This window comes from Hemitrygon akajei, chromosome 4, assembly GCF_048418815.1.
Source record: "Hemitrygon akajei chromosome 4, sHemAka1.3, whole genome shotgun sequence".
NCBI lineage: Eukaryota > Metazoa > Chordata > Chondrichthyes > Myliobatiformes > Dasyatidae > Hemitrygon > Hemitrygon akajei.
In genome coordinates this window covers 198,666,208-198,682,486 of record NC_133127.1, presented here as the reverse complement: position 1 = coordinate 198,682,486, position 16,279 = coordinate 198,666,208, and the positions used below count along the sequence as shown (strand labels likewise).

The following is a 16,279-nucleotide window of genomic DNA, read 5'->3' as shown; positions in this document are numbered from 1 at the left end:
GGACCGTGCAGTGTTCGAAGAAACCTCAGTGCTGTCTGCGTAGCAGTCGCGAAGAGATGAAACTTTTCCCTGGCCTGTTCACCGCTCGAAAGTCCAAAGTCCTCTTCACCAAGCCGCCATGGGCTAGGCACCCCCAACAGGAGGGGTATTCCGCTGTTACAAAATGAATAAATCTGTCCCTGCTCCTGGCAAGGTCAGACTCGCACTTTGGCAAACTGCCAGCCGCACTCACTACTCAGCGCCGAGAAAAACTTGCCAAAACAAATCCTCCCAGGCAAAGAATCTGTTTCAGTCGATACCGAGGTGATATTTCACACTCCCAAAGTCCTCTGGTGGTCTCCAAAACCGTTACTTTGCAAATTTTACTGCAAATTCTAACTTTAGGAGAGAGAGCTCCCACAGTACCACCCCCCCCCCCCACCTGGATGTCGCCCCACATGGGGTGTGTCTATCTGATAAACCAGTGAACGAGAGAGAAAGGGGGCAGTGGGAGCAGACATGACCTTGGGGAGGGTGGGGTAATTGTTGACCCTGTCCCTCGCACTGAGCCACAGGGAGAGTTCAATGACTGACACAACCTTAACACCAACGCATGTGCAGTGTGCACACCGTGTCCTGCTCATGCAGGAGCCTGTGGGCACGTGGACAGGTTATTCCAGCTCGGTGGGTCACACCCACTGCAGGTGACAGTGTAAATATTATTTATTTAGAGATACGGAATGGAACTGGCCCTTCCGGCCCAACGAGCCACACCACCGGCAACCTCCGATTTAACCCTAACCTAATCACAGACAAATGAACAATTAACCTACCCACTGGTCCATCTTTGGACTGTGGGAGGACACCAGAGCACCCGGAGGAAACCCACGTGGCCACAGGGAGAACTCCCGACAGAGGTTGCTGGAATTGACCTCTGAACTCTGACATCCCGAGCTGTCGTAGCTTCGTGTTAGCCGCTACGCTGCCTGGTGCAGCCAGAACCTTTCCGCTCCTTGTCTTCGCCCCCTGCGTGCTCCCCGCCACCTCGGTCACAGCTAACAGCCTAACACTGAGCAGAACACATGTTGACCCACTGCACCAGCGAACTCAGTCTCTGTCACTGTGAATAGTGAGTATAGTGAAACCTCCAGACACACACACACACAAAGAGACATTCATGCAGACACACACTCACACACACAGATACACACACACTCACACACAGATATACACACACACACGCACACAGCCACACACTCACACACACAGATACACATTCACACAGACACACACACACAAAGAGGCATTCATGCAGACACACACTCACACACACAGATACACACACACTCACACACAGATACACACACACTCACACACAGATATACACATGCACACAGACACACACACACACACAGATACACATGCACACAAACAGACACACACACACAGATACACATGCACACAGACACACACACACAGATACACATGCACACAAACAGACACACACACACAGATACACATGCACACAAACAGACACACACTCACACACACAGATACACATGTACACAAACACACACATACACAGATACACACTCACACAAACAGACACACACTCACACACACAGATACACATGCACACAAACAGACACACTCACACACAGACACTCACACACACAGATACACACACAGACACACACTCACACACACAGATACACATGCACACAAACAGACACACACTCACACACAAACAGACACTCACACACACAGATACACATGCACACAGACACACACACACACATGCACACAGACACTCACACACACAGAAACACATGCACACAAACAGACACACACTCACACAGACACACTCACACATGCACACAAACACACACACACACACACACACAGATATACACTCACACACAGAGATACACATGCACACAGACACACACACACACACACACACACACAGATACACATGCACACAGACACACACACACACAGAAACACATGCACACAAACAGACACACACACACACACACACACACACACACACACACACACACACATGCACACAGACACTCACACACACAGAAACACATGCACACAAACAGACACACACACACACACACACACAAAGAGACACTCACACAGACACACTCACACACACAATGCCAGAGGAACTCAGCAGATCAGGCAGCATCCATGGAGAGGAATAAACAGTCAGTATTTTAGGCGATGGCCCTCTATCAGGACTGGAAGGGAGGGTGGAAGAACCAGAAAAAGAAGGTGGTGAAAGGGAGAAGTACAAGCTGGCAGGGGATGGGTGGGACCAGGAGGGGGTAGGTGGGTGTGGAGGGTGAATGATGTAAGCTGGCAGGGGATAGGTGGGACCAGGAGGGGGTAGGTGGGTAGGAAGGATGGATGACGTAAGCTGGCAGGGGATAGGTGGGACCAGGAGGGGGTAGGTGGGTAGGAAGGATGGATGACGTAAGCTGGCAGGGGATAGGTGGGACCAGGAGGGGGTAGGTGGGTACGAAGGTTGGATGAAGTAAGCTAACAGGGGATAGATGGGACCAGGAGGGGGTAGGTGGGTGTGGAGGGTGAATGACGTAAGCTGGCAGGGGATAGGTGGGACCAGGAGGGGGTAGGTGGGTGTGGAGGGTGAATGACGTAAGCTGGCAGGGGATAGGTGGGACCAGGAGGGGGTAGGTGGGTAGGAAGGATGGATGACATAAGCTGGCAGGGGATAGGTGGGACCAGGAGGGGGTAGGTGGGTAGGAAGGATGGATGACGTAAGCTGGCAGGGGATAGGTGGGACCAGGAGGGGGTAGGTGGGTACGAAGGGTGAATGACGTAAGCTGGCAGGGGATAGGTGGAAGAGGTAAAGTGCTGGAGAAGTTCAGTTCCGGCGTCCTCTGCGAGCAAGTTTGTACATTCTCCCCATGACCGCAGGGGTTTTCTTCGATACTCCAGGATCCTCCCACACTCCAAAGTCGTAGGCTAAATGGTCACTGTGAATTGTCCTGTGACTGGACCAGGGTTAAATAAATGGGTTGCTGGGTAGTGCAGCTCAGTGAGCCAAAGGGTCTGTTCCACACTGTTTTATTTGTCTCCAAATAAAAAATAAAAAGGATCAGATTGATCAGAGAGGAGAGTGGCCCATGGGAGAAAGGGAAGGTGGAGGGGAACCGGGGGAAACGATGGGCAGGTGAGGAGAAGAGAAGCGGTGGGAGGGGAGCTGGAAGGGGGAATGGGAAAAGAGAGAAGGGGAAAGGGGAGAAATTACTTGAGGTTAGATAAATCAACGTTCATGCCAAAAAGAGAGTGAGTTTACTTCCTCAGTCACCACTTCAACCAGAGTTCTCTGGAACGTTACAGACCCCAGCTGTCTCCTGTTCCCCAGGACCACAGCAGATATTCCCTCCGCACCTTCTCTCACCAGCACTCCCTGCTTTACATCTTACTCACCACACGTACTGCCTTGTTTCCACATTCCAACATAGCCTTACCTCACTTGTTCGCCTCAGCCTTTCCAAAGTTTTATAAAGTCATAGGACGTAGGAGCAGCATTAGACCATTTGGCCCATTGAGTCTGTTCCACCATTCCATCACAGCTGATTTATTATCCCTCTCAACCCCATTCTCCTGCCTTCTTCCTGTAAACTTCGACACTCTTACAAATCAAGAACCTATCAAACTCCAATTTAAATATACCCAATGATTTGGCCTCTACAGCCATATGTAGCAATGAATTCCACAGATCCCCACCCTCTGGCTAAAGAGATCCTCATCTCTGTTCTAAATATATGTCCCTCTATTCTGAGGCTGCACCCTCTGGTCCTAGACTCCCCCACGACAGGAAACATCCTCTCCACATCCACTCTATCAAGGCCTTTCATATTCGATAGGTTTCATTGAGATCGCCCCTCATTCTAAACTCCAGTGAGTACAGGTTCAGAGAAGTCAAATGCTCCTCATACATTGACCCTTCCATTCCTGGATTCATTCTACTGAACCTCCTCCAAAGACAGCAGATCTTTACTTAGATACAGGGCTCAAATCTGTTCACAACACTCCACGTGCATCAGCATTACATCCTTGCTTTAATATTCTAGTGCTCTTTAAATGAATGATAACATTGCACTTGCCTCTTCACCACGACTCAACCTGCAGATTAACCTTCAGGGAATCTGCACAAGGACCCGCAAGTCCCTTTGCATTTCTGACAGTTGAACTTTCTCCTTACACCTACATTCGTTTTACCAACGTGCATGACCATACACATTCCAACACCGTGTTCCTCCTGCCAGGCTTCTCTCATCAGCAAGCTTTGAAACTGCACCCTGTACACACAGAGTCTGACTTGGCACTGATCTCTCTCCCTCCCTCACTGTCTCACTCTCTCTCTTACTGACTCCCTCTCTCACTCACCCTGTACACACAGAGTCTGACTTGGCACTGATCTCTCTCCCTCCCTCACTGTCTCACTCTCTCTCTTACTGACTCCCTCTCTCACTCACCCTGTACACACAGAGTCTGACTTGGCACTGATCTCTCTCCCTCCCTCACTGTCTCACTCTCTCTCTTACTGACTCCCTCTCTCACTCACCCTGTACACACAGAGTCTGACTTGGCACTGATCTCTCTCCCTCCCTCACTGTCTCACTCTCTCTCTTACTGACTCCCTCTCTCACTCACCCTGTACACACAGAGTCTGACTTGGCACTGATCTCTCTCCCTCCCTCACTGTCTCACTCTCTCTCTTACTGACTCCCTCACTCACTCACTCTCTCTCTCCCACTCTAGAGCAACTGATCAGCACGTGAACACAAGTAACTGCAGGATGTTGTGGACACAGCTCAGTACATCACGGAAACCAGCCTCCCCTCCCTGGACTCTGTCTACACTTCTCACTGCCTCAGTAAAGCAGCCGGCAAAATGAAAGCTCCCACCCACCCCGGACATTCTCTCATCTCCCCCCTCCCATCCGGCAGAAGATACAAAAGCCTGAAAACACGTCCCATCAGGCTCAGGACTGCTTCTATCCAGCTGTTTTACGACTATTGAATGGTTTCCTAGTACGATAAGGTGTGCTCTTGACCCCACAATCTACAGGTGGCTCTTGTTTTTCGAACGTTCGCTTTACAACACTTCGCCGTTATGAAAGTCCTACATTACTTACCTGCTTTCACTAACAGAAGGTGTTTTCACTGTTACGAGAAAAGACAGTGCACAGAAAAAGTTGTGCGCACCCCGAGCAGCCAAGCTCCTCCCCCGGAACTGCATTCTAGCCGGCATTGCTTAAACACGTGCCTGTGAGCATCTGTGCTTTATGTCGATTTATTTTGTGCTTCCGTTAGCAAGGTGAGTTCTAAGGTATCGGAAAAGCCCAAAAGAGCTCATAAGGGTGTTACACTTAGCATAAAACTGGACATAATTAAGCGTTTCGATCATGGTGAAAGAAGTAAGGACATAGTGAGTTTGGCTAAGGGTTTGTGGAAGTTGACGAAGATGATGCTGAAGAGGTTTTGGCATCCCATAACCAAGAACTGACAGATGAACATAGAACATAGAACAGTACAGGCCCTTCGGCCCACAATGTTGTGCCGACCCTCAAACCCTGCCTCCCATATAACCCCCTACCTTAAATTCCTCCATATACCTGTCTAGTAGTCTCTTAAATTTCACTAGTGTATCTGCCTCCACCACTGACTCAGGCAGTGCATTCCACGCAAGAACCACTCTCTGAGTGAAAAACCTCCCTCTAATATCCCCCTTGAACTTCCCTCCCCTTACCTTAAAGCCATGTCCTCTTGTACTGAGCAGTGGTCCCCTGGGGAAGAGGCGCTGGCTGTCCACTCTGTCTATTCCTCTTAATATCTTGTACACCTCTATCATGTCTCCTCTCATCCTCCTTCTCTCCAAAGAGTAAAGCCCTAGCTCCCTTAATCTCTGATCATAATTCATACTCTCTAAACCAGGCAGCATCCTGGTAAATCTCCTCTGTACCCTTTCCAATGTTTCCACATCCCCTATAGTGAGGCGACCAGAACTGGACACAGTACTCCAAATGTGGCCTAACTAGAGTTTTATACAGCTGCATCATTACATCGCGTCTCTTAAACTCTATCCCTCGACTTATGAAAGCTAACACCCCATAAGCTTTCTTATGAAGAGCTGATGCAATTGCAAGAGGAATGGATTACAAATGAAACCAAACGCAGTAGCGAACGGCCCAAAATTTTCACTGTGATTGACAATGCTGCAATGATTGCAGTAAAGTATGACTTTAATTTTGAAAGGGTACGTAGGTTTAGGGCATATTTGCAGGATGGTTTGAGGGAAGAGGCAGAGAGGGTGAGGAGAGAATGGGGGTGGGGAGAGAGGCAGGAGATCTGGGAACTATGGAGGGAGAGAGAGAATGGGGCTGTAAAAGGAGAGGGGGAATGTGGGAACTGGGGAGGAAGAGAGAGAGTGTGATGTGGGAACTATTCCTGCCTCACCGTTTGAAGGTCTCGTCGGGATTCCTCTCACACTCGCTGGGCTCCAGTGCGGTCCGCACGCCGCTGTCCTCCAGCCTGTCCCGGTAGCCCTGTAGCAGCGAGCACCTCTCGATCTGTCGCACCAGGCTCAGCACGAAGCCGCTGACCGACAGGGTCCTGACATCCTGGGCCTGACAGAAGTGGTGGGCCAGGACCCTGGTGGACAGCTCAGACCGCTGGCCGTGCTCAGACACCGGCCACAGCACCTCGGTGCAGAGCGCTGTCTTGCCGCTGCCGGGACCGCCGGTAATGAGAACCCCCCTGCCCTGGCCACTGGAGCAAGCATCCAGGTGGTGCTGCAGCTTATGCAGGGCCCACTCCCGGCAGTAGAACGTCTTCCCCCGCAGCGGGCTCTCAGTCATCGCTCAGTCCCGTCCGCACTCCCACCGACGCTCCTCACGCATGCTGCACCCCGGGGTCCACGCTGGAACCCAGTGCCGGGCCCCCAGTGGAGCCCAATCCTGGACCCTCGCACTGCTCCACAGCAGCTGCGGCTCTGCCTCACGGCATCTGGGAACTGCTGGAGAGAGAGAATGAGAGAGGGAGAGGGGGAGAGGGAGAAGGGGAGAGAGAGAGAATGAGAGAGGGAGAGGGAGAGGGGGGAGAGAGAGAGAATGAGAGAGGGAGAGGGAGAAGGGGAGAGAGAGAGAATGAGAGAGGGAGAGGGGGAGAGAGAGAGAATGAGAGAGGGAGAGGGGAGAGGGAGAAGGGGAGAGAGAGAATGAGAGAGGGAGAGGGGGGAGAGAGAGAATGAGAGAGGGAGAGGGAGAAGGGGAGAGAGAGAGAATGAGAGAGGGAGAGGGAGAGGGGGAGAGAGAGAGAATGAGAGAGGGAGAGGGGGAGAGGGAGAGAGAGAGAATGAGAGAGGGAGAGAGAGAATAAGAGAATGAGGGGGGAGGGAGGGGGAGAGAGAGAATAAAGGGGGGAGAGGGGGAGAGAGAGAATGAGGGGGGTGAGGGAGAGGGAGAGAGAATGAGAGAGAGAGAATGAGAGAGGGAGAATGAGAGAGGGAGAGGGAGAGGGGGGAGAGAGAGAATGAGAGGGAGAGGGGAGAGGGGAGAGGGAGAAGGGGAGAGAGAGAGAATGAGAGAGGGAGAGAGAGAATAAGAGAATGAGGGGGGAGAGAGAATAAAGGGGGGAGAGGGGGAGAGAGAGAATGAGAGGGAGAGGGGAGAGGGAGAAGGGGAGAGAGAGAGAATGAGAGGGAGAGGGGGGAGAGAGAGAATGAGAGGGAGAGGGGAGAGGGGAGAGGGAGAAGGGGAGAGAGAGAGAATGAGAAAGGGAGAGAGAGAATAAGAGAATGAGGGGGAGAGAGAGAATAAAGGGGGGGAGAGGGGGAGAGAGAGAATGAGAGGGAGAGGGGAGAGGGAGAAGGGGAGAGAGAGAGAATGAGAGGGAGAGGGGGAGAGGGAGAAGGGGAGAGAGAGAGAATGAGAGAGGGAGAGAGAGAATAAGAGAATGAGGGGGGAGAGAGAGAATAAAGGGGGGGAGAGGGGGAGAGAGAGAATGAGGGGGGTGAGGGAGAGGGAGGGAGAATGAGAGAGGGAGAGAGAGAATAAGAGAATGAGGGGGGAGAGAGAGAATAAAGGGGGGAGAGAGAGAATGAGGGGGGTGAGGGAGAGGGGGGAGAGACAGAGAATGAGAGGGAGAGGGGGAGAGGGAGAAGGGGAGAGAGAGAGAATGAGAGAGGGAGAATGAGAGGGGGAGAGTGAATGAGAGAGAGGGGGGGAGGGGAGAGAGAGATTGTTTAATGTCATTTCCAGTACACAAGTATAAAGAAGAACAAAATAATTGTTACTCCAGATCTAATGCAGCCCAAAAAAACAATAACACAATAATAAAAAAGCAATAAATTTAAAAACATAGTATAACTTACAAATGTGGATTGATAGTATATCCATAAAGTGACACTAGGCACAGGAGTGTCTGTACATATGGTGACTCTAACAGGAACCGATAAAGTAGTGGTGGTGGATTAGTGGGTGGAGGTGTTGATTAGCCTGACTGCTTGGGGAAAGTAATTCTTTTTGAGTCTGGTGATTCCGGCGAGGGAGTGGAAGGAGAGAGGGAGAGAGAGAGGGAGGGAGAGGGAGAGAGAGAGGGAGGGAGAGGGAGAGAGAGAACAAACAAACATGTAAGGACTGTGCAGGGAGAGAGAAACAACTGCTCCAGCCTCTGCCAGACGACTCTGCACCCTCCAGCCATTCTGTGTGAGGATCAGCTGTGCCTTTCCACCTCTGGGCCAGAGGTCTTCAATGAGAATTCAAGTGATCGGGTAAATGCAAGCAAACATTTTTCACTGAGGTTGGGTGGGACTAGAACTAGAGGTCATGAATTAAGGGTGAAAGGTGAAATGTTTAAGGGGAAACTTCTTCACTCAGAGGGTGGTGAGAGTGTGGAATAAGTAAGTGGTAAATGTGGGTTGGATTTCAGGAAGTGAGAGAAATTTGGATGGGTATGTGGGTGGGAGGGGTGTGGAGGTCTGTGATCTGGGTGTAGGATGATGGGGCTAGGCAGAATGGGCTTGGCACAGACTAGATGGGCTGAAGGATCTGTTTCAGTGCTGTAGCCCTCTGTGACTCAAAAGGACCCAACTCAACAGAAGGGAAGTTGAGATTCTCTGAGTTTGATCACGTGGAATACATTGGTATTTCCAGTAAAGGTTTTAACAGTTGGAAGAAGATGCTGCCTGAATCTCTGTCATGTGCCTGTGCTTGTCTGTGCAGCAGCACAGGTCTGACTGAGAACGGGGCAGGGCGAGGTGAGCACACAGTGCATGAATCAGCCAAGCCAGGCAGAGGGAAAAGCAGCCTCTTCTCACTCACGCCAGCACTGAAACGTTCCCACAGCCTATCGACTCCTCGTCTCATGTTCTCAATATTTACTGCTTATTTATCATTATTTCTTTTCTTTCCTTTTGTACTTGCACAGTTTGTTTGTCCTGTTGGGTGCAGTTTTTCATTGATCCTATTGTAATTCCTCTACTTACTGTGAATGCCCACAACAGAAAATGAATCTCAGGGTTGTATATGGTGACATAAATATACTGATAATAAATTTACTTTGAATTTTGAACTGCAATGTATTAGACATTCTGTGACCTAACAAGCGAGGAGCTTAACTCCATATCTACCCTGTGCTGTCCCTGCCCTGGGAGTGTGTGACTGTAGGGAGGGGAGGGAGCTTTACTTTGTACCTGCAGACCCGGCCCTGTGAGAGTCTATCCTGTAGATTGGGAGGGAGTTACTCTGTATCTAGTCCGTACAGATCCTGATCTGGGACATGCGATGGGAGTCGGTAGCTTATTCAATACAGTGGAATGTGAAGATGATTCAGATGTTGACTGTACACACCACCAATCCCGAGTCCCTCTGCACAACAGCATGCTGCAACCTTTCATCATTTAACAAATAAACTGATCTTCTATTTTTCCTTCCAAGAGGAAGACTTTGTACTCTGTCTGCCAGATTCTTGACCTCTCATTGCACCTATCTATATCTCTCTGCAGACTCTGCACACCCTCTGTGCAATTTGCTTTTACAAATGGCTAATGTTAGAGGGCAACAGTTTAAGGTAATTAGAGATAGGTCTGAGGATAGGGGGTGTCAGAGGGTTTACACAGAGAGTGGTGGGTGTGTGGGGCCAGGGGTGGTGGGTAGAGGCAGATACATTAGGGACTTTTAAGAGACTCTTAGATAGATATATGGATGATAGGAAAATGGAAGGAAGGGTTAGATAGTTCTTAGAGCAGGTTCAAAGGTTTGCCCAATATCATGGGCCAAAGGGCCTGTACTGTGCAGTAATGTTCTATGTTCAATTTAATGTCAGCAGCAAACTTAAATACACTACACCCAGTCCCCACCCTCAGTGCAAAATTCCCCAAATTGGAAGCTGGTTCCATTAATTGGACAACAGCAACAGAATGGAACAGAGCAAGCAGGAAAACGCAGGGGCCAGTGAGTTTAACACTGGTCAGTGGGAAACAGGAAAGAGAAGCCAGTGTGTTCAACACTGGGTTGGGGGGGGGGGGGGGGGAATGATAACTGTTACTATCTAAGAAACCATAGCAAGGACTCATTGAAAAAGTCAAGGAGAAAGTATGTTTAAGCAGTTAATTGGAATTCTTTGAAGAAATAACATGTGGTGTGGATAGAGGTGAACTTAAATTTCCAGAAGGAATTGATAGTGTGCCAGCTAGTGTAGAGGGGAATGGGTTGGCACAGATGACAGTGGTTGGTTGAAAGCAGAGAGTCGGTTAAACTCTGCCAAGGACCATCCCAAGTCCAGCTGTGAAAGGAGGAGGGTTGGGCATGGGGCTAGTAACCCCATCCCGTAAAAACCCAGAGCTAGAGAAACACCAACAGAAGCTCCAAAGCCGTCATCCTTGGGAGAGGAAGGATTCATCAAGAAGAGGGGCTGGCTACACTTGAAGACAATGTGAAGGACTGGCCCAGGACAGAGGTCTCTGACGGGCTGCTGGCTTCTGTCCCGACAGGGGTGATGGGACTAAATAATCAGCAGGTCAAACTCGCAATCAGGCTTACTATCACTGGCAAATGTGAAATTTTTGTTTTGTGACAGCAATACATTACAATACATAATTAAAACTGTAAGTTATACTAAGTATATGTATATTAAAACATTAAATTAAATAAGTAGTGCAGAAAGAGGGAAAAAAGCAGTGGTGTAGTGTTCTTGGGTTCAATGTCCATTCAGAAATCTGATGGCAGAGGGGAAGAAGCTGTCACTGATACGTTGAGTACCTCCTCCCCGAAGGTCGCTGAGAACAGGGCATGTTCTGGGTGATGGGGGTCCTTAATGATGGATGCTGCCTCTTAATGGCATCGCTTCTTGAAGATGTCCTGGATGCTGGGGAGGCTAGTACCCATGATGGAGCTGGCTGAGTTTTCAGGAATCAGTTAGGAAAGCTTTTGTATCTTTTGCCCAAAGGGAGAAGGGAGAATAATTGGCTTGAAAGCCCGTCCCACCAAGCTCAAGGATAGCTTCGAACCTGCTCTTCTCAAACTCTTGAATAGATCTCTCTTAAGCTAAATTGTAAATTCCTGATTTCCCAATTTACCTTGTGGTCCTTGCAAAGAACCAAAGAACTGATGGTGGACTTCAGACAGGGTAAGACGAGGGAATACACACCAGTTCTCATAGAGGGATCAGAAGTGGAGAAAGTGAGCGATTTCATGTTCCTGGGTGTCAAGATCTCTGTGGACCTGACTGGGACACGACATATCAACACAGCTATAAAGTAAAGAAGACAGCAGCTATGTTTCATTAAGAGTTTGAGTGGATTTGGTATGTCACAAATTTCTACATGGTGAGCGTTCTGACAGGTTTTGCCACCGTCTGGTGTGCAGGGGTAGGGAGCTGTAGCACAGGGTCGAAGTAGGCTGCAGGGGGTGGTAAAATTAGTCAGCTTCATCATTACATAGTATCCAGGTCATCTTCAAGCAGCGATGCCTCAAAAAGGTGCCACCCCCATCATCAAGGACCCCCATCGCCCAGGACATGCCCTCTTCTCATTGCTACCATTAGGGGGGAGATACAGGAGCCTGAAGACACACACTCTGCGATTCAGGAACAGCTTCTTCCCCTCTGCCATCCGACTTCAGAATGGACATTGAACCCAGGAACACTACTTCACTATTTTTAACTGTTTAATAAATATACTTATTGTTATACACAGTTTATTATGTCTCTATTATTATTTATTGCATTGTACTGTTGCTGCAAAGTTAACGAATTTCATGACACATGCCAGTGAATTTAACCGGGTTCTGATTCTCTGTAACTAACACATTTTACTTTTTGTCTGTCTGAATGGTTACAGACAAAAGCTCTTCACTGTATCCCAGTACATACAGAATATTCCAGCCCTGTACCAGCCTTTCGGCACGTGACATCATCCAAGCTTTAAACCTTCCTCTCACATAGCATTCCAATTTTCAATCATCCATGTGCCTATCTAAGAGTCCATTAGATGGTGCTAAGGAAGGTGCAGACTGCCCCTCCTCACTGCACAGAAACATCTCCTCTGTGGAGAGAGGCAGGAGCACCAAGTTTCTGGGAGTGCACAAGATGGACAATCTCACCAAGTCCCTCAACATCACCTTTTTAGTCAAGAAAACAGAACAGCGTCTCCTCTTCCTGAGGAGATTGAGGCTCTGCATAGGCCAGGCTCCATCCCTCACTCCCCCCCCTCTAAACAATTCTTACAAAAGCACCATCGAGTGCCCTCATCAGCTGCATTACCGTCTGGTATGGGATTTGCAAGACCCTACAAAAGTAAGTCACCTCTCATCCTCCTCCACTCCGAAGAAAAAAACCCTAGCCTGCACAACCTATCCTCATAAGACATGCTCTGTTATTCAGGCAAGGGCTGCTAAGAGTTACCTCTTACACCCATCTGAGATATTTATCAGGAGCGCTGCGTAGCACTGTCAATGATCCCTCCCATCCATTCCACAATCTCTATGACCCCCACCAATCAGGCAGGAGGTACCACAGCATTAGGACAAGAGCTGTTAGGATGGGAAACAGCTTCTTCCCCCAAGCCATGACTACTGAACTACCTGCCACCACCCAGGTCTCATCACGTATGAAACTCCGGCAGCGTTATGCTGTTTACTTTTTGATTTGTGTTGCACAAACACCTCATGCTAAGTGTCAATCTTCTGGAATATATTTTATTTGTTAATTTCTTTGAGTTACTTTGTGTTGTGTGTGTGAAGTGTACGTACTGTAGTCTGGAGGGATGTTGTTTTGTTGGCAGTATATGTGTGTACGGCTGAATCTTCCTCTACCACCACCCCTGGCAGCACGTTCCACACACCCACCACCCTCCGTGTAAAAAATACCTCTGACATCCCCTATACTTTCCCCCAATCACCTTAAAATTATGTCCACTCATATTAACCATTTCCATGCTGGGAAAGGTCTCTGACAGTCCACTCAATCTATGCCTCTTATCATTTTACACACTTCTATCAAGCCACCTCTCATCCTCATTCCCTCCAGAGAGAAAACTTCTGGCTCGCTCAAACCATCCTCATAAGACGTTCTGTTTAACCAGACAGCGTTCTGGTAAGTCTCCTCGGCACCCTCTCTAAAGCTTCCAGATCCTTCCTATAATGAGGTGACTAGAATTGAACACAGTTCTCCATGTGTGGCCTAACCAGAGTTTTTATTGATCTAACAACAACACACACAAAATGCTGGTAGAACACAGCAGGCCAGGCAGCATCTATAGGGAGAAGCGCTGTTGACGTTTCGGGCCGAGACCCTTCGTCAGGACACAATTTCCTCGTGTTTGCTTTTTATTGATCTGCAACATTACCTCATGGCTCTTGAACTCAATCCCCCAACTAACGAAGATCAGCACACCGTACGCCTTCACAACCCCCCTATCAACTTGCACAGCAGCTTCCAGGGATGTGGACCCCAAGATCCCTCTGACCCTCCAAACCACTAAGGATCTTGTCATTAATCCTGTATTCTGTCTTCAAGTTTGACTTCCCAAAGTGAATCACTTCACACTTTACCAGGTTGAACTCCATCTGCCACTTCTCAGCCCAGGTCTGCATCCTGTCAATTTCCCTACGACAACCCTCTAGCACCACCAAATTTTGTGTCATCTGCAAATTTACTAATCCATTCTTCCACTTCCCTATCCAAGTCATTTATAAAAAATCACTGTTTCTCAATACACATAGCAATGATAGACCAATATGTTTCAGCTCTGCAGAGCTTTGCTAACACCACATCCAGAGTCAGTTGTACAGTATTGGCTGCCTTTTCTTTAGGCTTTCAGTGAGGTGGAATGGGCTGGATGGCTGATGAGAAACGGCAAGCAAAGTGAGAGAGATTTCTATTGCGATCGTTAGGGTCAGAGTCACAGAGAACTACAGCAGAGGAACTTGCACTTCAGCCCATCCGGACAATAAGACACAGGAGCACAATTAGGCCATTCAGCCCATCGAGCCTGCTCCACCATGTCTGATTTATTATTCCTCTCAACACCATTCTCCTTCCCATAACCTTTAATACCCCAACCAATCAAAAACCTATCAACCTCCACTTTGAATAAACCCAATGACTTGGTCTCCAAAGCTGTCTGTAGCAATGAATTCCACAGATTCACCACCCTCTAGCTAAAGAAACTCCTCCTCAACTCTGTTCTAAATGGATATTGCTCTATCCTGAGCTTGTGCCCCTTGGTCCTCGACTCCCCTATTACGGGAAACATCCTCTGCACATCCAATGTATCTGGGGCATTCAATATTCAAAATGTCCGTGCTGAACCGCCCATCAAGAGGAAGAAAAGAAAGATGAGCTTTATTTGCCACATGTACATCGAAACATACAGTGAAATGTCCTTTGTGTCAAATCAACTCAACCAGGGGAATGCTGGGCAGCCCACAAAATGTCGTCATGTTTCCATGCCAACATAGCATGCCCACAACTGTCTGAACCCTAACCTGTACGACTTTGGAAAGTGGGAGGAAACTGGAGCACTCGGAGGAAACCCAAGCATTCACAGAGAGAAATGAACTCTGATCAGTGAGCGAGGGCGCTGTAAAGCAATTGCACTAACTGTCACACTGCGGAGTCACTCTCTCTCCCCCTTAAACCCTCCTTATCCCGGCGCCTCCCCCCCAAATCCACCTTATGCCTCGGAGTCACTCTCTCTCCCTGAACCCTCCTTACACCCAGAGTTCCCTCCTGACCCCTCAACCCGTTCCCTCCTGACCCCTTCTTACCCCCAGAGTTCCCCCAAACCCTCCTTACCCCGAGTTCCATCCTAACCCTTCCTTTTACCCCGAGTCCCCTCCACCCTGACCCCTCCAGCCTGAATCCTTCTTATCCACGGAGTTCTCTCCACCCTGAACCCTCTTTATCCCGGTTCCCTCGACCCTGACCCCTCCTTGCCCCCTGAGTTCCTTCCACCCTGACCCCTCCTGACCCCCTCTTACCCCCAGAGTCCCCTCCTGAACCCCCTCTTACGCCTGGAGTCCCCTCCACCCTGACCCCTTTTTACCCCCAGTGTCCCCTCCTGAGCCCCCTCTTACCCCCGGAGTTTCCTTCCCCCTGAACCCTCCTTACCCCCGGAGTTCCCCCTCCCACGATCACTCCTTATACCGGAGGGGCAAGAAAACGAATCTCTCCCTCTCCTACTCCACCCTCAGGCTTGCTCCACTCCCTTCTCACCTGCAGGAGCGGTGCCACTGCAGCGGGGAAGCCCTCCACGGGGCTGTGGGCGTGCGGGAGTCCGAGGCTCGGGCCTGCCGGCTTGGCCGCTGCTTGCGGAAACAGACGGCCCCAGACCGGGCCCTGATACTCGGTTCCGGGACACTTTCCGCCGGTCACCCGAGAGCCACAGGAAACGGGGCTGCGGCCTGTAGGAGGCGGTCCCCAGGGCGGAGCCGCATCGTGGAGCCCAGTCCCCAGGGCGGAGCCGCACCGTGGATCCTCGTCCCCAAGGCGGATCCGCACCGTTTAGTCCCGTCCCCAAGGCGGAGCCGCACCGTGGAGTCTCATCCCCCAAGGCGGAGCCGCACCGTGGAGCCCCATCCCTAAGGTGGAGCCGCACCATGAAGCCCAGTCCCTAAGGTGGAGCTGCACCGTGGAGCCCAGTCGCCAAGGTGGAGCTGCATAATGAAGCACCATCCCTAGCATGAAGCCTCACGGTAGCATGCCATCCCCAGCATACAGCTGCTCCTTGGAGCCTCGTCCCCAGTGCGGAGTTG

General features: G+C 49.9%; 1 protein-coding gene across 2 annotated transcripts in view; it reads right to left on the bottom strand.

The window, feature by feature from the left end:
* The window catches only part of LOC140727120 (uncharacterized), a 33,996-nt gene extending 17,989 nt beyond the window's left edge, over positions 1–16,007 (bottom strand). The window contains exons 1-2 of one of the 2 annotated variants that reach the window (XM_073044408.1): positions 15,741–16,007; positions 6,483–7,041 (exon numbers count right to left, since the gene is read on the bottom strand). In XM_073044408.1, coding sequence (XP_072900509.1) covers positions 6,483–6,883 — 401 coding nt within the window. In that variant the 5' untranslated portion in view covers positions 6,884–7,041; positions 15,741–16,007. The remainder of the gene's footprint in view (positions 1–6,482; positions 7,042–15,740) is intronic. The other variant, XM_073044409.1, reaches the window with a different exon arrangement.
* Between the last annotated feature and the right edge of the window lie 272 nt (positions 16,008–16,279).